This window comes from Marmota marmota, unplaced genomic scaffold, assembly GCF_001458135.2.
Source record: "Marmota marmota marmota unplaced genomic scaffold, marMar, whole genome shotgun sequence".
Taxonomy (NCBI): Eukaryota; Metazoa; Chordata; class Mammalia; order Rodentia; family Sciuridae; genus Marmota; species Marmota marmota.
In genome coordinates, this window is record NW_026000021.1 from 3,926,720 (window position 1) to 3,953,812 (window position 27,093).

General features: G+C 33.0%; 1 protein-coding gene across 2 annotated transcripts in view; it reads right to left on the reverse strand.

Annotated features, from left to right (window-relative positions):
• Positions 1-27,093, reverse strand: part of Dpp10 (dipeptidyl peptidase like 10) — a 1,278,687-nt gene that overhangs the window by 8,255 nt on the left and 1,243,339 nt on the right. For both annotated transcript variants that reach the window (XM_015501723.2, XM_015501724.2), the window contains exons 20-24: positions 17,879-18,073; positions 17,145-17,199; positions 4,429-4,528; positions 4,124-4,182; positions 3,936-4,008 (exon numbers count right to left, since the gene is read on the reverse strand). In XM_015501723.2, coding sequence (XP_015357209.1) covers positions 3,936-4,008; positions 4,124-4,182; positions 4,429-4,528; positions 17,145-17,199; positions 17,879-18,073 — 482 coding nt within the window. The remainder of the gene's footprint in view (positions 1-3,935; positions 4,009-4,123; positions 4,183-4,428; positions 4,529-17,144; positions 17,200-17,878; positions 18,074-27,093) is intronic.

A 27,093-nucleotide genomic window follows, 5' to 3' on the forward strand; every position in this document is an offset into this window, starting at 1 on the left:
TTATTTGTTGACATTTTCTTTTTTTAAGGAATGATCTCCATGCAATGAACTTTCCTCTTAGTACTGCCTTCATAGTGTTCCAGAGATTTCAATATGTTTTATCAGTGTTCTCGTTTAAGTCTAAAATTTTTTTAATCTCCTCCTTGGCATCTTTCACAACCCATTGTTTATTAAATAGCATATTATTTAGCATCCAGGTGTTGGAGTAGCTTTTTTTATTTTATCATTTTTTTCTAGTTTCATTCCATTATGATTTGATAGAATGCAAGGTGGTATCTCTACTTCTTTGTATTTGCTAAGAGTTGCTTTTTGGCATAATATATAGTTTATTTTAGAGAAGGTTGAATGTGTTGCTGACAAGAATGTGTATTCGCTTGTTGAAGGTGAAATATTATATAAATGTCAGGTAAATCTAAGTTATTGGTTGTATTATTGAGTTTTATAGATTCTTTTTTCAGCTTTTGTTTGGAAGATTTATTCAGTGGTGAAAGAGGTGTGTTAAAGTCACCCAGAATTATTGTTGTGGTCTATTTGACTCTTGAACTTGAGAAGAGTTTGTTTGATAAACATAGATACTCTGTTTTGGGGGGCATATATATTTATAATTGTTATGCTTTGTTGGTAAATGGTTCCCTTGAGCAATACGTAGTGTCCTTCTTTATCCCTTTTGATTATCTTTAGCTTGAAGTCTACTTTCTTTGATATGAGGATGGAAACCCCTGCTTGCTTCCAAAGTCCATGGGAGTGGTATGATTTTTCCTAATGTTTCACCTTTAGTCTGTGGATGTATTTTCCTATGAGATGAGTCTCTTGGAGGCAGCATATTGTTGGGTCTTTGTTTTTTTTTAATCTGCTAGTCTGTGCCATTTGATTGGTGAGTTTAGGCCATTAACATTCTGGATTATTATTGAGACACGATTTTTATTTCAAGCCATTTTTGTTTATTTTTGATATTTATCTTTTCTTTTTGTATTTACTCTCTTGTCTCCTTGTTGAAGTGCTCAATTTTTGCCGGTATTTACTCATTTAAGAAATTTTTAAATTCAGAGATCATTTTTAAATTATGAACATTCTGAATTCCTTCTCTGGCATTTCATCAACTTCACCATCCATAGTATCTGTTATTATAGTATCCTGGTTAGTCTGGGGCAATTTTCTCCCTTGTTTTTTCATGTTGTCTATGTATTTTCCTTTCTTGCAGTGTGGATATGAGATATTACAGTTTCTATCTTATAACCTTGTAGTATCCATGCAGGTTATCTGTACTTCACTTTGATTCTGGGCTTCTAGACCCTTCAGGTGTCCCAAGATGGATGCTATTGCAACTCAAGATTGTGGCGGCAATAGGGGAGGTAACTTAGGATAGCATTAGAAGTGCCCCAAGATTGTTGCAAGGTCTTTCAGAGGTAGGGCTGAAATGGCGTGCCTTACACCATTTGGCTTTGGGATGCCTGCTCTGAGATGCAGCTCTTTCTAGGCCCTATCTGTTGTCAAAAGGTAGAAGCTACTGCATGGGGAAGACTATGGAGATGTTTGAAGTGTCCCAGTATGGAAGTGGGTTGGGTCGGGGCTCTCAGGTTGGGGGGATGATGGACCTGGACCTACCCTGGGCCTGGGTCCTGCACAGGTAGGCAGAGGTGGATCTGGACTAATCCTGAGCTCAGCAGGTATCTGCTGGTGGTGGGATGGACCTGGGCCTACCCTGGGCCTAGGTCCCATGCAGGTGGGCAGAGGTGCATATAGGCCAGAGCTGAGCTCTGGCAGGGGAGTTGTGTGTCTTTCTTAATATTTATTTATCCAATGTGTTAAGTAAGAAAGTGGTAAGACCCACTATATATTATTTTTATGCAAAATGAGTAAGAAATTACTAAATGCTTTAGCACATTTTCTGACAAAGTACTTAATAAATGATTTTTATTATTACTAATCTTAATATTTCAAGAAAAAGTTTTAATACTTTAGACAAAAATCTAAAGGTCTTCAAAAGTTTTAAATTCTCTTTCATCATGTTTCATCCAACACTGTTATTGTATATTCTAAATCTGTCTTTTAATAAAAAGACTTTCAATTTATAACAGATAAAACTACTAAAAACCTAAAAATTTTTTAGAAAAGGTGTGAAGACAGTGCAAAGAATTCCATATAGCCCTCATTCCATTCCTCCAATGTTAACAGCTTACATTATTATGGGACCTTTGTCAAAAAAAAAAAAAAAAAAGAAAGAAAAAAGAAAAGAAAATAAACCAGTATCAGTGTGCTGCCATTAACTACACCTATTTTATTTGAGTGTTTTCCTTTGACATTATTTTTGTTGCTCCAGAGTCCCATCCATGATACCACTTTATATTCAGACATCATGTCTCCTTAGTATCCTTTGATCTATGGGGGGTTCTCAGCCTTTCTCTATTTTTCATGACCTTCATAGTTCTGAAGAATAGTGATCATGTGGTGGTAGAGTCCTCATTTGGATAATCTGATGTTTTTCTCAAGTTTAGACTGTGGTTTTAGCTTTTGGGTACTGAACCACATAGGTGAAGTGTCATTCTCATTATATTATATGTACTATACCTACTATGAACTTGGCTTATCACTACTGATGTGAAACTTCATTCCTGGCTGATGTGTTGAAGGACAAGTTTTCACTGTAAAGTGAAAACTCCCCTTTTCTATATAATACTCTTGAAGAACATCATTAAATCCAACCCATCATAAGGGAATAAAGAAACTTAACTTTGGCTTCTTAACAGAAAGCACACACATACTTTATTCAGAATTCTGTCTAAGCGTTAGTTTAGTGGTATCTCCCTACATTACATATATGTATTTTATATATAGAGAGAGAAAAATTGATATAGATGTGCATATATATGTGTATGTGTGTGTGTGTGTATTATATATATATGTGTGTGTATATATGTGTGTGTGTGTGTGTGTATATATATATATATATATATATAAAATACACAAACACATACACATTAAGCTGTGGTTTAACTATAGCTTGATTTGCTTAAAAGTTAAGTTGGAGAGATGATATACTCTACACTCTTTGCTAAGAGAACTTTTTTATGATTTTTAAAAATTGGCTAAAAATACTGAGGTAGGGTAGGGTGTGATAACAAACGCAAGCTCAAGATTTAGAAAGTATTGATTCAAGATCTGAACTCTCTTGGCTCACTTGTCAGACAGCCTTGGAAAAATGTTTCTTTCTTGAAATTGATTTTTTCTCAACTGTGAAAAGAACTATAAACACTCAACCTTCTGTTGTGAGGTATCATATAGGACAATAAAAATATAAATTCGTTGAGCCCTGAAAGCTTTCTATGAATATAAATAATTATTTTTATTTATAACATCAACCAAATCCATCTCCCATGTTTAAAATGATTAAAAAATGAGAAGGAATACAAAATTGCTCTTTTAGGAAGATTTTAACTTCAGATAAGTTAAAACTTCGTGTAAGTGAGTAAATTCACAACCTTTCAGCGCTTGCATATTTACATTATCTTTCTGTTTCGTAGGTTGTTTTCCATTTGAGGTCTGCTGAATAACACAATAGCCATGGCCACTAGCCACATGAGGCTATTTAATTAAGATCAGGAAAAATTAAGCAATATTAAAAATTATACTCCTCAGTCACACTGAATGGAATATAGTCATAAGTGGTTAATGGCTATTGGGTTCAATAGCACAGATAGACTATGCCCAAAATCTTAGGAAGTTTTATTGGAGATGTTGCCATTTGAGGCTGATTATTTATTTCCTCCCTGCTTAGTCCTGAATTCTATCTTCCCACTTCCTACCATCTGATCCTTTGTCTCACTTCCTATTTTTTGTTTTTTAGGTTTATAAGCCTTCTGTAAGCAAATTTTAAGATGTATTCCTTTGTAAAAGGTCACATTCCATCAAACAGTAGCAGCAAATATAATACTTACTGTCAGCGGTTCCATGAATTATTAATATATTTTCTTCTTTTAAGCCATGAATATTATGTAGCACACTGGATGCCTATAAAAACAAAGAACACAAACATCTGTATCTACAGATCTACCTGTAAAAGCAATTTGACCTGATTTTTAGAAAAAAAAATGTTATTCATTCTATTTATTTTTAATTTAGTTACCTGGTAAGTGCTTTCTTCCTTAGATGGCATACCAAGATATCTTTCAGAGAAAGCAGAAGCTATGACCCAAGAAAACAGAAAGTTAAGAATAAACTAAAACCTTAGCATATTTCATCATTTATTTCTGCATTTCAAATTTAATTGTCATGCTCCAGTAAAATCAATTGAATCAGGGAGGTGATAAACAATTCAAAACAGGCTTTAATAACACATGATAAATGAGCTCATTTGAGATTCTGTGCATTGGGATATTGTTTTCTATAAATCAATACACTATAGTACATTAGTCTGTAGGACACACTCACCATACAACTTCATGTCTGTGATGGGTGCAACCACGGATCCACATTTAAAAAGCTTTTCATCTGACTTTAAGATCATTGATGCAATATAACCACCATACCCCTGCCAAAAATTAGAACAATTATCCTTGGACATATTTTAGGTTTTGATCATTGCTTGCTAATATACATATCAACATGTATCATAATTTCTTAGACTTAAGAATGCAGTAAAATCACTGTTTGCAGATGAAGATTTTTGAATAGTTGTTCAAATTTTTATCTAACCAGCTATTTTAATAAAGTTGTTAGATATAAAATTATTTAGATATCACCAAGTGTCAAATAGTTGCTCTGTGATTTCATACTGTACATCTGGGAACTGTCTCAAATAATATGAAACTAGGGGTATAAAACACGCTTTACATCATGTATCAGTTTAAGAAAATTACATATATAGAGAAAGATACACATACACACACATATATATGCATATGTAATTGAAATAACAAAAATTGTTATGTAGAATTAGGAAAGGAGAATCAAATATTTAAACTATAACATCCCAAATATAGATTCTACTTTCAGTTCCTCGTGGGGCTCAGGATAATCTACCCCCAAATATGACTGTAGGGGACTAGAATCTGCGACCTCAAATATAACTGATGGGCCTAAGGATTATTTGAGCAGCTCAATTCTGAGAAACTGCAGGAACAAGATTATTTCTGAAAACAGTGCTAGAGAGTTGCCATTTTCGAAGAAAAATTTAATCTATAAAGGAGGTCTTAGATTACAAGGGTGTTTCCCCTCTGTACCAGGAAAACTGGGATAACTGAATCATTAGAGAAACGCATCATTGAAGAAGGCACTAACTTTACCTACATAACAAACCTCATTCTATTTTATGGTAAATTTCCTGGTGAATGTTTCTGTTGGGGCTTAACCCTCACCCTTCTTTCTCTCTTTTAGAGAAGTAGTATTTAATCTGGAGTCTAAACCAGCTCTTTCAGATCTACTTTAGAGATTTTCCATTTGTCTGGGTTATATTTCATGTTTATATATGCTACTAAAATTATAATTTGTTCTTACTATTATATAAATATATGTGTATTATTTTATATATTATATAATATATATGCATTTTTTACATGAAGTGCTACCTAAGAACACATGGAGAGTGAAGGGAAAAACTTTCTTTCCCTCCCCTATATTCTATACAACAAATATTAAAAATTATGGGATGCGATAATAATGTTGTTATGAGTTGGATCATGACTTAAATTTAATTTTAAAATTCAACTTAAAATGTTTTTGACCTAGTATAACAATAAATTCTTAAATAATAATTCAAGTTGTCTGGTTTTATTTTGTATTCCAATATCTGACTAGGAAAGTTCCAGAGGATATTTTAATAATTTACAGGAATTCTAGAGTAAGGCACTGACCTACTGAGTTAAAAGTTGTGGAAATTAATTTTAGCTTGTATTAGAATGTTTAACTTATACTCAGAAGCTTGAATGAATCTCCTTCAACAATTAGAAAATGAAGGGGAAAAAAGTATCCTTCATGGATTTAGACTACCCCAAAGTCCCTTTGCTCTTTGAGAGACACAGGAAGAGCCTTAGGTCAGTGATAGGTAAGTAGCAGTTATAAGTTCATTAACATCTATAAAAATCAAATTATAAAAATGTAAGGACAAAGCAAGAAACAATTATTAAAAGGCCAAAGTAGGGAGGGCCCTTCAAAGTTCTATCCCTAGAAGGAACATTTTCAGGACTTTTGTTTCTTTTTCTCTATCGTGGAGATAAGAAAAGAATGTTACAGTCAGAAACTTCAAATATTTCCACAGGTAAGACTTTCCCATAGTGAGGAAGGCATTGCATTTCTTAGCTGAGGCAATATAACTTTTCTGTTTTTGATAGCATGGCGGCCAAGCAAACTTCAAACTGATTAACATCTGGTTGTTTATTTAAGCTGATCATCTTGAGAGAAGAGCTGAATGACCCAATCATTAAAGCTTCAGTCCAAAGAACTATATATCATGCTGAAATAATCGAAGTTAATAAATTGGCATTGTGTTGGTTAGTTTTGAATTTTACTTCACATGTCTTTCAGAGCCCAATAATCTCCAGGAACTAAGAAATATAGTGCCTCCTGGAGAGGCAGATTCTAGTATGATGGCAGAAAAACAGTTACATGGACCAGCTAAAGAGAAAAGAGAGTCCAGAAACAAATTCAAATACACACATCCAATTAATCTTTAGTAAGGGCGCCAAGAGGACACACTTGGAAATTTCACTTACTAGATGGTATTAGGAAAATTCTATTTCCATATACAAAAGAATGAAATTAGACCTTAATCTTATACCATGTACAACATCAACTCAAAATGAATAAAAGACCTAAAAATATAAAACACCTAGAATTGAACAGAGGGAAAAAGCTCCTGGACATCAGCCTGGGCAATGATTTCATCTATATTGCACCAAATCTCAGGCTATAATAGCAAAAGTAAAAGGGATTATATCAAACTAATAAAGCTTCCTATTTAGCAAAGAAAATGATGAACACAGTGAAATGACAGCTAAAGGATTAGGAAAATGTCTGCAAACCATGTATCTGATAAGGAGTTAATGTTTGAAATGTATAGAAAAAAACCTGATAAAACATTAACAAAAAAACATACAAGATGGACAAACAAATTGAATAGACATTATTTTCCAAAGATGACATAAAAGTGGCCACTAGAGGCATGACAAGGTACTTAACATCACTAATCAGGAAAATGCAAATCAAAATCTCTACAAGATACCCATTCACATCTGTCAGGATAGCTCATATCAAAAGGGGATAACAATATTGGTAAGGGTACACTTTTGGTGGGACTATGGATTGGTATAGCCATCAAAAGAAACAGTATGACACTTTCTAAATAGATTAAAAATAGAACTACCTTATGACCCATGAAATCCTCATCCAGGCACAGATAAAATAGAAATGAAATCTTTATCTCAAAAGACATCAATACTTCTAAGTTCACTATGACATTATAATCAATAACCAATAATCACACATGACTAGGTAAAGAAACCATGGTACCGATGTACAATGGAATGTTACCCAGCCTCTAAAAGGAAGGATAGGCTTCCATCTGCCACAATGTGATGAAAATGCAGAATATTATGCTCACTGAACAAATGAAACAGGTCAGACACCAAAAATAAAATGATGTTTCCAATATGTGGAGTCTAAAAAAATTTCAGTAAAAATAGAAAACAAAATAAGGATAACCAGTGGTGGGATTGTGTGTGTGTGTGGTGGAAATGATGTAGGTCAGAGAATACAAAGTGTCAGATATAAGAGAAACAAATCTCTGAGATGTCATATGTATCATGAGGCCTATGGATACAATTTTTTTAAAAAAGTACTTTAATTGGGATTTCTGCCAAGTGAGTAGATTTTAGCTATTCTTGCCACAAAAGCAAAAGCAAACAACAACAAAAAAGAGTAATTCTGTGAGATGATAGAAATGTTCATTGGTTCCACTATAGAAATTCTTTTATTTAATCTATAGGTATCCTCTAATATCATATTGTATACCTCATATGTTCAGAATAAAATTACTTTAGGAAAAAATTATTAGGGAACTTTGTTAAAAATGAATGAAAAAGACGTTATTACCTTATGTGCATATATGACTGCATAACTGATAGGATTCTACATGTACAACCAAAAAAAAGAGAGAAATTATACTCCATTTACATTTGATATATCAAAGTGCATACATGCATTCTATTGTCATGTATAACTACTTAAAACAAATAAAAACATTAAAAGTTAAAAAAATGAAGATGCTAATTAAGTAGATCTGGAGTGGGGTAAGGAGTTTTCATTTTTAACAAACTCATTCTTGGTCTACATTTTGAACAAGTTCTTAAAGCATACTAATTTACTAAAGATTCCTAATAAATATTTTTATAGCTTCAACCAGAATCCTCTAGTCTATTAGAGCTTAAAAATGAAAAACTAGGGGCGGGTGGTTGGAAAAATTCAGTTATAATCTGTTGAGAATGTGGGCATGGATGGGCCCCTATTCCCGTGTAATTTTATAGTAAAAGTAGGGGTATAAACCATTGCTGCTGCACAAGGGGTTGTGTTATACTATTTTTATATGAAAATTTGGGATTTCATGAAGCTAAATACCCTCTAAGACTTAATGATAGTGAATGCTGTGGAATAAAATTGTTTCTGCAGCATTTAAAAATCAAATCCAAAAATGCTACTTTAATTTGATTTATTTCAGATAAATAGCTTCTATTTTTAAAATAAAATCAACACTGGCAGGAATTAGAATAAATTAAATTTTAATTATTCACCTTACTCTCAACCATTTTATGTTTATTTATTGAGTGCAAAAGTTGATCATGAAAGAGTTTTGGAAAATACATTCCAAAAGAGGGCAAGAATCAGCTATAAGTTCTAGTTAGATATAAAGATGGTTATTTTAATTTTCATACCAACTCATATGATCAGGCAGATCCTAAAATTGAGGATCATCATATTGACTTTGTAGTCAATTAGAGGTTGTTTTGATTTGATATGGGTCAAAAGAATTCAATAATTCAGGATGTTCTAAGTTGACATTTTATTGGTTTCCCAGTGATCTCATTTTTATATTCATTGCAATTGCTTTTTTAATTTCCACTTTCCAAGCCCTATAACATTACTTATAAAATACAAATACACTTATGTTATTATTTGAAAAGTTCATTTGGTGAAACTACAAAATGAAAATGTTTCCCGAGACTTCTATTTCTTTAAAAAATGATGTAAGAAAAATCAAATATAATAGAAAGTTTGGGAGGAGCAAAGAGAGCTCTATTTCACAGAGGACTTATATTTTCATGGATACATACTTTTCTATAATATGTAAATGATATCATGAACATAGTAAAAAGATATGCTGACAGAACTGGGGGGGGGGAAAGAGGTGCTTCCTGTAAACTTAGGTCTGTGTGGTGTTTTAGAACTATATCTCTTGTAGCACACGATGAGTTAATTTCAAATAAAAAATTTTAAATATATTATGGAAAACATTGTATTTTCTGCATTTAATCTGTTATTTGTTTATATATATATATATAATTACTTAGATTTTGATCCTGGCCTTGATGTGTCCTTTAGCTTATAAATACTAAAAGCTTAAAAATCTAGGAGATACTCAGCTGGTCAGAAACTCTGGAAAGCTGGCAATTAAAAAAATATAAAAACTTTCAAAAATAAGTGATTACTGCCATAAATAAAGTTTTAAGAAGCTTCCACATCCACTCATATTTATAAACCTAATTCTCCTCAAATGTTCATGTTCCTTACCCTCATGAACTATGTAGTCTTAATTCAAGTGTGATCTCCTGGTAGAAGCTTTCTTGATCTCTGATTTAAATTCACCACCATCCCCTAATCTCAGGATCACTCTCTGCAGCTCGGCTTTATCTTTCTGGATTGTACTATAATCACCTGACATTTTATGTATTTTGCTACTTATTATTTATTTCCATCTATCTCTCCATTCTAAACTACAAATTCAAATAAAAAAGATATGTTTTTTTTCTGTTTTGGGAGTGACTTACATATAGCAGCTCAAAAAATTCAGGATACATAGTAAATAGTAAGTAAATACTCTTTGATTGAATTGTTTTTATTCCTTATTAATACTGAGCTAGTACTCATACTAATGTCAAGTCTATAAAAGATGTTTGAATTAGTTTTTAATTTGCCAATTATGTTCAATTTATAATAGTGTTTTCAAAGCAAGTAGCTCATAAAAAATTTGCTTCCCAGGTTTTATTTTTTATTTTTTATTTTTTTTTGTATTTCAACAACAATACCTTATTGCTTGAAAGAATTAAAATTCAAATTATACATTATATGAGGTTAAGTTAGTTTCTGAAGATAATTACTCCAATTAAAATGATTTAAAGTCTTCAATCAAGTCATACAACAATTGAATATGGCCGGATATAAGCTAAATATTTCATTATTAAAAACTTTCATTATTCTAACAAACTAGTTGGAAGATAATATAGAGGACAGGTATCATTCACATTAAAATTAAAACATAAAAAATACACACAATTCCAAGAAATAAACAGTATAGGAAAGAGATGTGAATTATATTTTAAAAAAACTACAAAACAGTACTGAGAGAGATAAAGGAAGAATTAAATAAAAGAGACACACTGTATATAATGTGTGACTTGAATAAATGTTCTATCTTGTTGAGATTTTAATTCTCCTTAAAGTATTATAAAATAATTAAACGAAATTTTAATTTAAAAATTCCAGCTGACACAGATGGGGGGACCACATAAAGAAGCAATGAGAGAACCATCATTTGCAAGCAAGGGACTCAGAGCAGAGCAACTCTCCCCACACCTTGACCTTGCACTGCCAGTCTCCGGAATTGCAAGATAAATATGTATTCTTTAAACCAAAAGTAAATAAATAAGTAAACATATAAATAAAAGCAAATAACAACAATAAAAACAAAAGAATTTTAGGAGATTTTGTAAAAATGATGATAGGAAATAATAGGAGAGGTGAGCCAATATTATTTTGAAAAAGAAATGACTGAAACACTACTTTTAAAAATATTAAAATGTATTACTGTTCAACATGGCATAATTAAAGAATAAATAAGGTTAGCATAAGAACAGACAAGCAGATTACATGAGAGGTAAACTCAGGAATGTTTGAGAAATTGCTATTTTTTTAGTTATCATGAATTGAAGTACTAGGGAGATTTAGTTAATCAGGAAAGCTAGAAAAATGGCTATTTGAAACTAAATAAGTAAATCTTCACCATGTCCTACAAGTGCTTTATTCTTTTCCTCACTCAAACCAGATAAAACATAAGAAATTCCTTTGATAAGAATGATACATTATAGAATAAAATCATTAGAAGAAATCACCAAAGAAAGGATTAGAAAAAAAATATTGCCAATAAAAGCTTTAAAACTTTGGGGTTTTTCAACTAATTATTTACAACATTTGAGGATAATCAACAAGCTAAGGAAACATTTCACACATAATATGATCAAGGACTAATATTTAATATAATAAAATCTAAAAATCTCAATAAGGAAACAAATACACATGTTGTTCTGATGTTCATATACCTCAACCACCAACATAAATGGAGCATTCATACATATATCATTATTAGTTCAAAAGATAATCATATAATTGTTAATAATAAAAAGTAATTTTATGTAAGAATTTCTAATTTCATCAAGATGGAGTAAGAGAAGTAAGTTTTATTAAAACCTCTTGAAAAGCTGACTTTTAAAAGAAAAAAAAACTAAAATATTATGAGTCTTTGCAGCATATGTAGCACAGAATGTCTGACAAATACAGCAAAAGGTCCTGAAGGGAGAGATAGCAGCACCCCACTGTGTGATTATTATAGTGGTTATGAAGTGTGATGATACCAGAGGAAAATAACAATGATCAGTCAGGAGTGCAAATTGTAAGCCCTAAAGTAATCTTCAAAATAACCCAAAAGAGAATTATAGCCAATAAGCAAACAGTAACTAACTGAATCATTAAAAATGTTCATTTATACAAAACACATTAGAAATAATTTTGAAAGGTGTAAATTAAAAATGTGGTTTATGTAGTCAACAGCAAGAAAATTAAAATGCAACCATATTGATGATAATATTGAAGATCGATGATCTAATCAAATTATTTCAAATTGCAGACACTGTCATATTGGATAAAAGAGGCAATATCCAACTACTTTTTGCCTCAAAGAAACAAATTTTAAGAGCTGGGAATATAGCTCATTGGTAGACACTTGCCTACCATACAAGAAGCTCTGAGTTTCATCTCTAAATGCGCACACTCATACAGAGAGAGAGAGAGAGAGAGAGAGAGAGAGAGAGAGAGAGAGAGAACATATATGTGAAAGGAAGAAAGGGAAGAAAGAAGAACAGATTAGAAAAAGAACATGAGATAAACTCAATTCAAATGCCTTTGTGACAAAAAATAATTAATAAAACATCACTAGCTCTAACTAGGCTTGTGGTCTGACTTAGAAATGAAATAATAAGACAATTAAATTTAACTCATTACCTAATGGTGTAATAATGATAAGAAACTATGACTTAGTGTTTCTGTGTACACAGGAGGGAATGCTGTTGTCCAAAGAAATTTAGTGACTGCTTTCATGAAGAAAGAGCCATCCACATTAGGCTTAATAAGAGACCGAGTTATAAAGCATTGCACGTTCTGGAGGCTGGTTTTAGAATAAAGCATGAAGAAAGATATTGAGGTAGAAGGGTGGAAGGCATCCCTATAACCAAAGAGAATTCCAGTTGAATTATATTGTGGAAGACATACTGGAGAGGTATATTATGCTGAAATATTCTTAAGATCCAATTTAGGCAATATCTATTGGTTTGTAGTACTATATTACCTGTAGCATTTTAGGAAATACTTTTGATATAATGAGATGGAATTATATTTAATTTACACTAGCTGAAGTTTATCTCTTCTCTTTTCCTCCAATATCCATGTGATAGTTTTGGAAAATAATATATTCACTTAATCAATGTGTCCCTGATGTTTACAGGCTTAACATTTCACTATGTAGAAATCATCAATTGTTATATATATATATATATATATATATATATATATATATCCAAAAAGTATTGTTCAAAATAGAAATAGAATCCTTTTCTTCCTTAATCAGCTTACATAGTTTGTGAGCATAGATAGAATTGCTTTTCAAATTCTGAAAGACTAAATCATAAAAAAAAAAAAAAATCGAGTAGTTTCTTGGAATTAACACTTTCAAAATTATAGAGACCACAGTATAACTTAACTCAGAATGTCTACAGAGATTTAACTTCTGCTGGTAAAGTCAATCATACTGGATAAAATTAGCAAGCCAGGTAGCTATAGACACAAACATATATCACTATACATACAAGATAAATCTGGAATCAAAAAAAGGAAAAGAAGGTCTGGGAAATTCATTCAAAACTTGAGGAGTATAAAGAAAAGAAGTTGATCAGAGATAGATTCCTGGCCCTGGTTTTGCCAATCATCCTACTTTCTCAGAGGGAGTATCCCAAATAAATTGCAAGGCTCTTCACACCTATTTTAAACTCAGCCTGGAATCTTTTTACAAGGGAGACCTATTTTACCCTCATTGATGGTAACAGCACATGTGTGACACTTCCAACTCCAGTGTTTGGTGACATAGGTACCCTATTGATCTTTAAAATGGAAACGAGAAGGGAAAAGAAAATATAATAAATACCCCCCTGAAACAAATATAAAGTGGTAGCCAAACAAACAATCAAAAAACCCAATTAAGAATAATTTTAAATATATCATTAAATCTGTGCAAAGTTAATAAATTCACAGAGCCTAAATACAAAGAGAAAACAAGAAACCAGAGAGGTAAACGAAGCTTAAAGACCTTGTTATTTCCATGAGGCTGGGGTTGTAGCTCAGTGGTAGAGCACTTGCCTAGAAAGTGTGAGGCACTGGGTTTGATCCTCAGCACCACATACAAATAAATAAATAAATAAAGGCATGTGTCCATCTACAACTAAAAAAAAGGGGTGGGGGAGACCTTGTTTTCTCCACTCAGTGACTTTGGCCTCATGCTGGGAAGGCTTTTTCATTAGATGGGTACACAGAATGCATGCTCCACACATGGGTTAAAGCAGACCCTGAATAAGGCCAGACTCCAAAAAGATGATTTTAACATACACAAAAGATATCAGTGAAAATGTTTTTGTTGTTCTTCTTGCCATGAGCTTATCAAAACTAAAAACAAATAATTGATCTTAATTAAAAATTTAAGCCAGACGTCTACACTTGGGTTTGCAGTCTCAAAACACCATATAATATAAAAACACAATTCCCATTAATAAAATTCCAAGAAAGACAAACTCACACAAAAACAAACAAAGAAATGAATATTCAAGGCCCTGTTTTCAGAGCTGAGGAGACTCCCTGTGTATTAAGAGTGACCCTAGAAGAAATGGAAAAATTGTGATAATCTTTTAATGACCAAATAAATTTTTAAAATAATTAAAAATTTCCAGCAAAGAAAGCAATAGTCCAGGATACTTTTAAAATCTAATTAAAATTTTAAACAAGTTTTCCAAAGAAGAGAAAAAACAAGAACATTACTTCCCAGCGCAGTTTATGAATTTAGCATAACTCCATTTGTAGTGAAATAAAACAAACATAGTCCAAGAGGAAAAAAAAAACACACACAAAAAACAAACTCAAGGTTTATTAAGTCTTAAGGCTAATGATTTCATTTGTATGCTCAGAAAGCCAACTTTTAACTAATAATTTAGTCAAAGTATTCATGTCTTTTTAGTTGAAATGAAATAGTTTTTCCATTTAAAATAAATTCATTAATGTTTGTATTTGCATTCTATGTCAGCCTGCATGTTTAAGTTGCCAGTATTAACTGCCCTGAGGTTCGTCAATACCTGCACAGTGACTGGGAGATACAATGCAAGATTTTGAACTTCCAAATCTTAGATTGAAATCTTTGTTCCTCTCATTATAAGCTAAAATCCAAATTTCTGAGCTGATGTGGAGGATCCTCTAAAGTCTGTACCCAATTCCCCTCTGATTCTTTCTGTCTATCACTTCCCTATGTAAGCCTTATTTATAGTCCATTACTTTATTTTATGTCCTGCCAAATGCCTCATAGTGACAATGTATTTGCATCAGAAGTTTCCCCCTCACCTCCTATGTCCTGCCGGATTTTTGCCCACATAGTTCATGTTCTCAATAGACATTTCACAGCCTTCTTAATGGCCTTTAATTTCCATGAAGGTTCAAATAGCTCATTTGTTCCTTTATGTTTATTTATGTGTGTAGTAAATAAAGTCCTGACTCCCTTGTAAATTACATACACCAGGACTATTAGTGAGTAAAATTCTCTTCACTGTATATGCCTTTTTTTTTTTTTTGGTGGCAAAAACATGAAGATTTACCATCTAAGCTACTTCTAAGCACAGTTCAGAAGCATCAAGCACATTCACATAAACCTATTAAATGGATCTGCAGATTTTTTCATCTTGCAAATCTGAAACTGTGGACCCATTAAAAAAAAAATCTGTCTTTTCCCCTTTCCCCTAACCACTGACAAATGCCATTCCATTCTGCCTCAATAAACTTGATGATTCCAGATACTTCATATACTTGGATTCATTTGTACTCATCTTTCTGTGACTTGCTCTTTTCACCTAGCACAGTGTCCTAAGGATCATCAGTGCTGTCTCATGTGACTGGGTTACACTATATGCCTCTTCTGATGTAGCTAGAATTTCCATGTCTTTGGAATGACCACTTTCTTACACGTTTTCACTTTTTTACTAACATGCTTTTCATTACTGATTTGTTCTCATTTCTTCATTTGTTTGCACTTATGTTTTCAGGTAGTACTATACACAAAATATTTTCATTGACCCATTGACTATTACTGACAACAAAATTAGAATTTATAAATGTACTGCAGGCATCTGAAGTCAGGGGAGCATGGTAGTCATCTGTGCTAATTCATGTTTTACTCATTTGTTAAGTGAGTTTTTTTAATGCACCTACCTGTCAGTATATAACACTAAAATTTATATTCCAGTAAAATCAGCAGTTATTTCAAGCCATTGATTTCCAGGTTTACATATGAAAAGTAGAAATATGTTTATATCCATGAACACCAAGAATTCATCTCTAAACTAAATTAATTCAAGGGCCCCTCCCTGTCATTTTACTATCCTGATAGCATATTGACTAGAAAGGTGCATAAAACAAGTGCTCCACAAAAATCTATTGAAGTCAGTGCCAGGAACTGTGGTGAATGATGGTGATCCCAGCTAATGGGGAGGCTGAAGCAGGAGAATCACAAGTTTAAGGCCAGCTTTGCAAGTTAAAGCCCAGCTCCAGCCTTAATAACTTAGTGAGATCCGGTCTCAAAACTTAAAAAAAAGTAAATATAAAGTGCTGGGTATATAACTCAATGATAAAGCACCACTGAGTTTAATCCCCAGTAACCAAAAAAGAAAAAAAAGGATACACACACACACACACACACATACACACACACACACACATATATGCATGTATATGTAGTAAATATCTTCCAGAGAACATAGAACAAATTATTATATTAGTTTCTAGGCCTCTGCCAATCTTTCTTAAGGATGTGGTACTTGGTGTTCCTACGGTGGAGAATATAGAGCAGCAAGAGATTGGGTTGACTGGTTTCCTGTCCTTATTAAGGTATTGACTTAAATGTCATCTTATTAGAGGGCCCTTTCCTGACCAATCTATTAGCATTAGACATTTCTGCAGTACCCTTTTATCCATCTTTTTTTTTTGTTGTTTTCCTCATGAGACTCCTTACTATATGCAATTATGTTTACCAACGGTTTACTGTTTCCCCCCTCTAGATGAAAATATGGTCTTTCCCCCATTGCTGCTCTAACACCAGGCACCAACTAGATTCTCAACAACAACAACAAAAATTGCTAAATTAATAAATAATTAATGTATTCAGTATGAACCAGGGCAGTTTTTCTCAGGGAAAATACAAAACTAAATATAATGAAGACTATAATTATCTACATATTTACAAACATATGCACAATAAGTGTACATATGAGTGGATAGATAGATGTGATATTTGTACCACTTACCTTCCCAAAAATGCTTAACCTTTTGGAGTCAATGTATGGCAGTTTCAGTAAAAATCTGCAATGATAAAGAAAAAAAAATATAGTTTATCTTGAGTCAAATGTACATGTGAATGAAGTTACACTGAACACATACACAAACACAAACACAACCATGAGATTTACTGACTAGTTCCATTCATGTGGAAGGGTTATATATTCGAAAATCTTGCTTCTCAAAGTGGTGGTCTATCAGTTTTGTATCACCCGGGAGCATGTTCTAAATGCAGAATCTTCAACTGCATTTCAGGCTTACTGGGTAGACATCTCTATTTTCAAAATACCTTCACTGACTTCTGTGTACTGTGGTAAACAACCTATGAATTTCCTGAAGTCACTTTTTCATTAAAGCATAATAATAGTCCTTAAAAAGTATTTAGAGTATTGTAACTAACTGGGCAAATAACACACATTATGGAATATTATAAATAAATAATATAGTGATGTAATGTCCCTTCCATTTTCATAAATCCAAAGTAAATTCTAATTCTAGATGAGATATATAATAATACTTTTATTATAGCACTAAGGGTGTTAGGTACTTGAAAAAATATACTACAGATATATTCTTAACTGAGAAAATTGCCCAATCAATAAATTAGAAACCTCTCAGTCAGTGGGTAATAGTATGTGTAATATACTATACCTATATTGTCCTAATTACCGCAACTATAATAGAAAAATTTGCCTCCACTTACTTCACAGCTGCTATTTGGTCCTTTACTTCTATTGATCCTAATCTTCGATGAATCTCCTGTAAAATTTTGAGGCCCTGGAATCCACTTCCTCTGCCATCAAATCTTGCTATAATCACATTATCCGTATCAATAAGGACAGAATCCCAGTCTATGTGGAACTTATCTGTAACCAGCTGGCCTCCTGGTTCTTCATCCCTGAAAATGGCAACATATTGGATCAACATGGGAGTGATTGACAATCTGGGAAAATTTTTAGCTTTCATGCTTACAAGTCAATGAGAGTTATGGAAAAGGCCTGTGTTGGCTACTATTTTTTTTGATAAATATTGATGATAAATCTGAAGGTAAAAAGAATTATTTTTCTTTGTAAAGTTTTAAATGAACAATTCTCTGAATGACATGAAAGTATATCTTAAAACTGCATAGTTCAGATGAAGAAAAATGCATAGTGATTTCTGTAGATATTTCTAAAGAATGATTGGCATGTTGACAAGTCTGTCTTCACTGTATTTCTTCAAATGTGTTTTAGAAATGTCTTTCAGGTGGTTCGTAAGGGTTGAAGGGTCTGAGAGAGAACAGAACCAATTAGGGAAACCACATGAATTTAACAGGAAAACTACCACCCTAAAGAGTGTCAGACTCAAAAAGAAATACTGCATTCAAGTTTCCTGGGCCTCCCTCTTGGTCTTGGAATTCCCACAAGTATTCGACAGAGAGAAAAATTGTTTTTCAACACTGAGGTTGACAGCAAGGAAAGGGAAACAGACTCACAGATGTTTGAAAAATCTGAAAGCTAGATGTAAAGAAGGACACCCAAATTATGAAGCATGAACTTTCTCTCTAGAGGAAAAATGTGGGTACAAATTTTTAAACGTCAGCCTTAAATGATGTTTTATTATTTCATTTTCTAGAATACAGAAAAGCTAAAACACAAACTCTCTATCTAGGTCCAAATCCAGATACAGTTCAAACAAGTAGTCAGTCATGTATATGATAGATACAAAGAACATAAAGACACCAAACTGAAAAAAAGTTCATTGTTAGTGGAGTCACACAACAGAAATCCCCAACCCCATTTACTCTCCAAGGGAAAGATACCAAACTCCTGCCTTCATGTTTATGCAAATATTTATCTAGAGGCACCAATTCACAAAGCAATCCTCATTAGCAAGCATTTGGGTTATAACGTTTACTAAAGTAAATAACCTCTCAGGAAGAAATGGAAGTGAGCAGATAAAGGGACTATATGGAAGCCATGATTGACAAAGAAGGAAACAGGGGGGGAAGATGGGACCTTATTGAAAGCTGTTATGGGTTGACTTTTGTTCTCCCCAAATTCCTGTTAAATCTTTGCCCCCCAGTACTTCAGAATGTGATTTTATTTAGAGAAAGGGTCATTTAAGGGACAAAGATAAAATGAGACCATTAGCATGGGCTCTGATCCAATCTGACAGTTGCCCTTGTTTGAAGTGGAAATTTGCACCCCAAAGAGACCCAAAAGAGGTACTCGCAGAGACACTGCCTGTGCATAGGTGGCAGCAAGGTGTGACCATCTGCAAAGCCCAGAAGAGAAGCTTCAGAGGAAACCAACCCTGAAGAACCTTGATCTTGACATCCAGACTCCAGAACTGAAAATTAATTTCTCTTCTTTAAGATACCCAGTCAGTACTATTGATTTATTTATGTTAACCCTAGAAAACTAATACAAATATCTTTTGTGATGTAAGCAGAAAATATCTTATATATCTGATCAGAAAACATCTTTTCTAATGTAAGCTTAAAAGTCATTAATTCTTTACACTACTAAAATTTAATTAACCTTTTAGAGGAAGAAGTTGTCAGTTACGTGGCTTATTACATTTATGAATAAGGGAACATTATTAAAAAGTATAACATGTAAGTTATTTAATCAGGTCTCCCTCCATTCCTTTCTAAATCTCACATTTAACAGTGATCTTGTGACTCAAATCTGGATCTACCTTGTCCTTCCCCAAAATTTACATACTTAGCCTTCTAAAAATTTTTGCATTTTATTTTTTATATTACTTCTTGAAACCTTATTTTCTGATCATAAAGCTGGGAATTAGCTACTGTACATGTCCATATGTCCTAACCTAGAATTATGATTGCCTCATTAACAATGAAGTCTGTTTTATTTCTTGTTCCCAGGTGATACTGATATAGTTTGAGTAGCATGTGAGGACTGGCATGAATCATTATGCATAATACCGTTTCTGCTTTATGTAGGACACAGCCAAAACTTGTTGAACTAGACCTTTTCAGGAAAAACAGACACCTAAAGTTTAAAATGAAAAGACTTTAAAGCACTTGAGTTGACATAAAGATACTGTATTTTGAAACTTTGGGATTTACTGCAAATATTATGATTCATAGAAGAAAAGATACCAAAGATTGACTTCAACCTTTAATATTTAACTGTAAAAATACCAAAGTTTGAGTCTCAACTTCACTTTGAACATAGGCAAGATACTAAAGCTCTAAGACCCTTTTTCTCTATCAATAATAGTGGTAAAATACTAACCTGTGTCCCTCAAAGAGGTAATCGTAGGCATTAAATGACACAGTGTATTTGAAAATGCTAAATGAAGTACAATGAGCAAATCCATATGGGGTGCATTGAACAATACAAACTGTTTTTATTATTTTATTTTGAGCTTATGTTGAGCTATTTACTTACTGTCCAAAGTGGAGTAGAAAAGGGTTTTGACTAGTCATACAGAGATTAAACTGGGCAATATCTATAGATAAAACACAATCGCAAAGTTGAATGAGCTATTATGTCATTGGGACTTTCATTTTTCTAAATGGACCAATGATAGCTAAAACCTTATAAGAAAATATTCTGCTTTTAATTTAGGACTGTCCAGATTGGACTCTGGTAGCAGTATTAAGAAGGCATAACAAGTTTCATTAATTTGGAAGATGTAATTTTCCAAGTTACATGAGATTCATTGCATTGTTCATAGCTATTTTAGGAGTTCTCACCTAAATTTAGCCAACATGTGAAAAATCAGACATTTTATGGCAGACATACAAATTATTTTAAAATACAGTCTAAAATATGCCATATTTCAAAATTGTAATCAGTAAATAACTACACATTTTTCAAAAAAAAAAAACATTCAGTCTCTGACTACATATTTGCAACACCCACAGTTAAAAATCCTATTTCTCTCCATTAATCTCTTGTCTAAATTGACATTTTTAGCTTCAGTGTTGTATTTCTAACTTTTTAATGTTAAATGGCAAATTGTATTGATATAGTATGCATCAAATATCTTGAATTCATTTCTTTAATTGGGTGTGTTGTTCATTCATTTTTGGTGCATAATGTAGATATAGATATTTCGAAAAAAAAGAACATGGATTTTGGTGTTAATCACTGTCATTACAAGGAACAAACCAGGCGCTTGGAGGAGTACAGTGGAGATTAATTGTTCACACAGGGTTAGAAATAAAATGCAGGGTTTGTTTTGTAAATAAATCCAAGAAAAGAGTACTCATTCAGCCAGGGAGGTACTGCAAAATATGCGTTGGTAGGAATAATCCCAGGGAATGTAATAATCTACCATATAGTGAATAGATCACACAACTCAAGGGTATATTGAGCTCCAACTGACTGTCTTTTCTTTTCTTTTTTTTTTTTCTGTATGTCTTTCTTATTTTTCTTACACAATCCTTTGTTTTAACCCTCCATCTTAGAAGTCTCTGGGAACCCATAGAGAGGGGATTGTTTCAAGGTTAAGGTTGGTGATATACAAATTTGTTGAAATTTGTGAACAACAGAATAAATTCCATCTGTTTTAAGGAGTGGAAAGATCACAGAAATATGAAACTTGTTTATTTCCTAACACAATCAGCAGAATCAAATTAAGGCAAAAGTCTTTTTTAGAAATTCAGTTCTTCAAGGGCAGAATTCTCACCTACTTCAATATCTGCAACACTGGATGTGTCAGAGTGGATGAAGAGTTCACAATACAAGGATGTAATAAAATACAGAAGCACAAACAAAACAAACAACAACCCAGAAATCTTTAAATTGACAGAACAATACACCTTTTTATGACATGAGTACATTACTTATACCAACAGTAAATTTAAAAACAGATCAGGTTCATGAAGTGGCATTTAAGTGAAAACAGGGTTAAAGTTACATTCAGAAGACAAAGGTCTTGGTCCTTGACTTTGCTACCAATCCTGCTGGGTTACCTTGAACAATTCTGTGCTTTTAAAATTTTTATTCTCTGTTTCTATTATTAAATATTTGGTAAATAGTTAAAATCACAAATAACCAGGATAGTAGATTTTGTTGTTTCTTCTTCTTTGTGAAACAGTATCTCACTAAATTTTTCAGGCTGGCCTTAAATTTGCAATCCTCCTGCTTCCGCTTCCTGAGTAGGTGGGATTGAAGGCAGGCACCACCATACATGGGGATTTATTTTTATTTTTTGATTGACATATTATTTGTAAGTACAGTACATTAGAAAAAACAACAACAAAGACTTTTCCTTATCAGTAAAAGTTTGGTTGTAATAAATGGAAGAAAGTATACTATTTTCTAATACAAGCAATTTCCATGACTGGTCCACTGTGTGACAGAATTTTAGCACTGCTTTTCTGTTAGCTGTATATCTGTGTTGAACCTACTGGGGAAGTGGAAGAAGGAGACATAGAAAGAATTGCTTATAGTCATATATCATTTTTTGTTCTCTTTAGCTTAAAATAGATTGACTCTGCTGCATGAGGGTTCTGTGAAGAGACAGATTTATTGAGAAACAGGTATTACTATTTTAATTCTAGATAAAATGAACAAAAAATAAGTATAAAAGTAAAAGTAAAGAATGGAAATGGAGATCAATGAAAAGAAAGAAAATGGATCTGTCAAAGAGCCACATCCCACTAAATTACAAAAAAAAAAAAAGTCAATTGTCAATGCTTCTGACTTTGTTATTTAGGAGAAAATTTATTTTATGGTAGTCTATGAATTTTTAATGGTAGGGTAGTTTTAAACACTGTATTTCTTGCTTCAAGTCTGAAATTTCCTTCATAGGGTTTTATAATAAGTGATGATTTAGCTGATTTATATATATATATATAAATTTATATATATATATATATATATATACATATACATATGTATATACACCTACACACACACACACACACATACACACACACACACATATATCTGAAGTCTAAAGAAGTTTGCCTTATTTCAAGTAATATATATGTGCATATATTCACATTGGATAAGGACCTCTTGGGTCAATTCCTTTATTTATTATCCTTAAATTCCTTCTACTGCATTGATTTTCCTACATGAAGAAATGGCAGAGTAAATATGGTATATATTTGTTTCATCTTTTACAGAATAACATTACTTTTTTCCTGTCAGAGAACTCTTCTTTTACAGACATTATTAATATAATCTTCACATTTTTTACCTAAGTTAATAAGTTCTTGGTTGAATTTCTTTTCTTCTGAATCATAACCAGTAAAGTGTTTGATATGATCAAAGTTGTTCATACAGATACCCACATCCAATTTTCCAGTTACTAAGATACTATTTCTGGCAGTGATTATGATGAGGTCTACCTCATAATAAACAGATAATTAGTATTTCCAAGTGTTTCATTTTCCCAGTGCTGTGACCAGAAGACCTGACAAGAACAGTTAGAGGAGAAAAAGTTCATTTTGGGTCTCACAGTTTCAGAGGTGTTGGTCCATAGATGGCTGGCTCCATTGCTCTGTACCCGAGGTGAGGCAGAACACAGGGGTACAAGGATATGCCAGAGGACAGCAACTCAAAACAAGAAAATCAGGAAGTAGAGAGAAGCCAAGAGAGATACCATGTGGGATGCGACCAGTGAGGCTATATGGGAGGAGCTGAACAAGACCTTTGGAAACGACATCATGGTGCAATGTGCCAAGATGCTGGGGGTGAAGCTACAGGACTTGTTAGCCCAGCTGGATTTCATTCTTGCTTTGGTCCCATCGGTTCATTCCATACCCTGATTTCTCCACATGGAAATGTTTAATCTATGCCTTTTTTATATTGGATATATGTAAATAGTTTTTGATTTTTATAGGGAAAACATATAACAGTTAACTTGAGTCTCAGAAGAGACTTTGGACTTGGACTTTTCAGCAATCCTGAAACTGTGATGGCTATGGTGAGTCTTGGAATCAGACTAAAAGTATTTTGCATTGTGAGATGAACATGAACCTTAGGGGGTCAAGGTTGGAATGCTATGGTTTAGAGATGAGGTGTCCCTCAAAAGCTCATGTGTGAGACAATGAGAGAAAGCTAAGAGGTAAAATGATTGGGTTCTGAAAGCTTTAACCTAATCAGTGCATTAATCCTGTGATAGGGATTAACTGGTTGGTAATTATGGGCAAGTAGAGTGCCCCTTGAGGTGGGTGAGTGATTGGGGGTATGCCTTTGGGATATATATATTTTGTGAGCCAGGCTTAGTGTTTCTGCCTCCTGGTACCATGTCCTAAGTTACTTTCATCAACTACACTCTTTCACGGTGATGTTCTGCTTCACCTTGGACCCTAAGGAATGGAGTTGGTCATCTATGAACTCAGACCTCTAAACCATATGCAACAAATCAACATTTCCTCCCCTAAAATAATTTTTGATTATAGCAGTGGTAAAACTAACTTATCTGGCTGGGGATGTGGCTCAAGCGGTAACACGCTCGCCTGGCATGCGCGGGGCGTTGGGTTTGATCCTCAGCACCACATAAAAATAAAATAAAAATGTTGTGTACACTAAAACTGAAAAATAAATATTAAAAAATTCTCTCTCTCTCTCTCTTGTTAGTTTTTTTTTAAGAGAGAATAAAAGTGATTGAAAATTAATACAATTTGAGAACTTACTTGGTAGATAAGTTAGTTTTTTTTTATCTACCAAGTAAGTTCTCAATTTGTATTAATTTTCAATCACTTTTATTCACTAAACTTCATTCACAGACCTTGTCCACTGTTAAATATTTCAGGAAAAAAACTTTTTCATTAATGATATAAATATTATTGGGAAGTAGGAGTAGAACTGTTGAAAGGAATACAGGCAGTATGGGGATTAAACAAAACTGAACTGACATGTAGCCCAGTGGCTTTAAACAACTGACTTTCTTTCCTACATTTGATTATCTTTTGCAAGGAGGATGAGAGTTATGACAACAATTAAAAGAGTATAACAATATTTAAACAAATCTATGCAAATCTATACATGTATATATACATGTGTGTGTGTGTGTGTGTGTGTGTGTGTGTCTGTAAAGTTTATCCATGGTAGGTATCCAGTAGTTTTTACCCAGTTCTGGCCGTTTACCTTCCATCCTTTTCAGAAGGTGGGCGAACCAAATCTGGCTATTTCTATGCAACTCTACATTGATAATTTCTGTATCCATATTCAAGAACACAGTTTCTTAAGGAAAATGAACTTTGGTCAACAAAAGTGTTCTAGACACCCATTCTATATGCATAAATACAAATAATTTTAAGATCTCTTTTTATGAATAAACTATTATATAATTCTATCTAAAATAGTTGATATATAATATAGCAACATCTTTGCTGACTTGAGTTGCAGTTGTTTAGCAGTAACTATGTCCATTTCAAAGCAAAAGAAGTGTCTTTTGCATCTGTTTATGATACTAAGCATAAATCCATTGAGTGAATGACTGTCCCTTTGTAAGTCTATCACCCATGTGTTCAAAGTATCTTATAAGCTTCTTCAGAATTGGATTAGTGCTTTCAGTTTCTTTTTAAATTGCATTGATTCAGAGGCGTCTCTCTTCTCAGTTGTAGTTTATTTCAAAGAAAAATGTCTTTAGTATTTCCTCTTCTTATTCTTGGGTGGGTCAATTCACTACAATTTAGGACAATTTAATATTGTTGTCTTTTATTGTAGATAAATGTGAAAAAAGTTGCAGTTAAAGCTTTTTCTTAATCAAAAAAATATATTTTTTAAAGTTTTAAAAAAAATTTGGCAGTGCTGAGGATTGAACCCAGAGCCTTGCACATTGTAAGCAAATGCTCTACCACTGAGTTACATCCCCTGTTTTAATCTAAGAATTTTTTCTTACTAGCACATTATAATTATACATAGTAGCGGGATTCGTTTGACCTACTGTACATACTCGTAGCATAATTTGGCCAATTTTATTCCCATTATCTCCCCATTCCCTTGTCTCCTCCATCCTGCTGATCCCCTTCCTATTCCCCCTACATGTCTCCTTTCTAGTCTCCTGTAGTTCTATCCACTCCTTCTTTCCCTGTTGTTCTCTCTAGCTTCAATTTATAGGAGAAAACAAAACAATCCTTGACTTTCTGAGTCTGTGTGTTTCACTCAACATGATTTTTCTATAGATCTATTCATTTTCCTGTAAATGACATAATTTCTTTCTTTATGGCTGAGTAAAAACTCTATGCTGCATATATACCACGTTGTATTTATCCATTCATCTGTATTTCATTTTGTTTTTGAAATAAAGTTTCACAAAAATGCACAAGCTGGCCTTGAACTTATAATCATCCTAATTCACCTAGTCCCTGGAGTATTCAACAACATGACCAGATTCAAGTTTTAAAAAATTTCTTAAAAAAAAAAAAAAAACAATGATTTTCGTTTTAAGGCTTTTTACCTACAGATTTGAGAAAGTCTTTTGCATTTATAAAAACTGAACTCCATCCTTCTTCTCACTTCCCTCCTCTTCTCCCCGTTTCCCTTGTTCCATGATCAATTATTACCTACTGAAAGCATTCTTTTTTTGCATGAAGTGAATTTGATCCTATTTTGATCTTTCTCTTGAATAGAAGCCAGAGATTGTCTCCTTAGCCAGATGCAAAAATTGTATAATAACTCTCATGAGAGCAATGAAGAAAAGTGGAAACCAGTTCTTTATATCAAATTATTTATATTGCAACAGGAAGCCAAAACTGAAAGCTTATTAGTAAAGGTTGAAGCACTGAATAGCATGGATATTAATGAGCCAGCTCTGAAACTCAAAAATGGACTGTTAGTATTATCCACACAAAATTAACCTCAGGATAAACATCTTAGACATCATATGAAAATATCAGAACAGAACCAATAGAAAAGGGCCTCAGGGACATCTCCTGCACAGAAAATGTGAAATGAAATGGAAGGAAGCTACTACCTCCTAATTGTCTCTGCTGTCAAA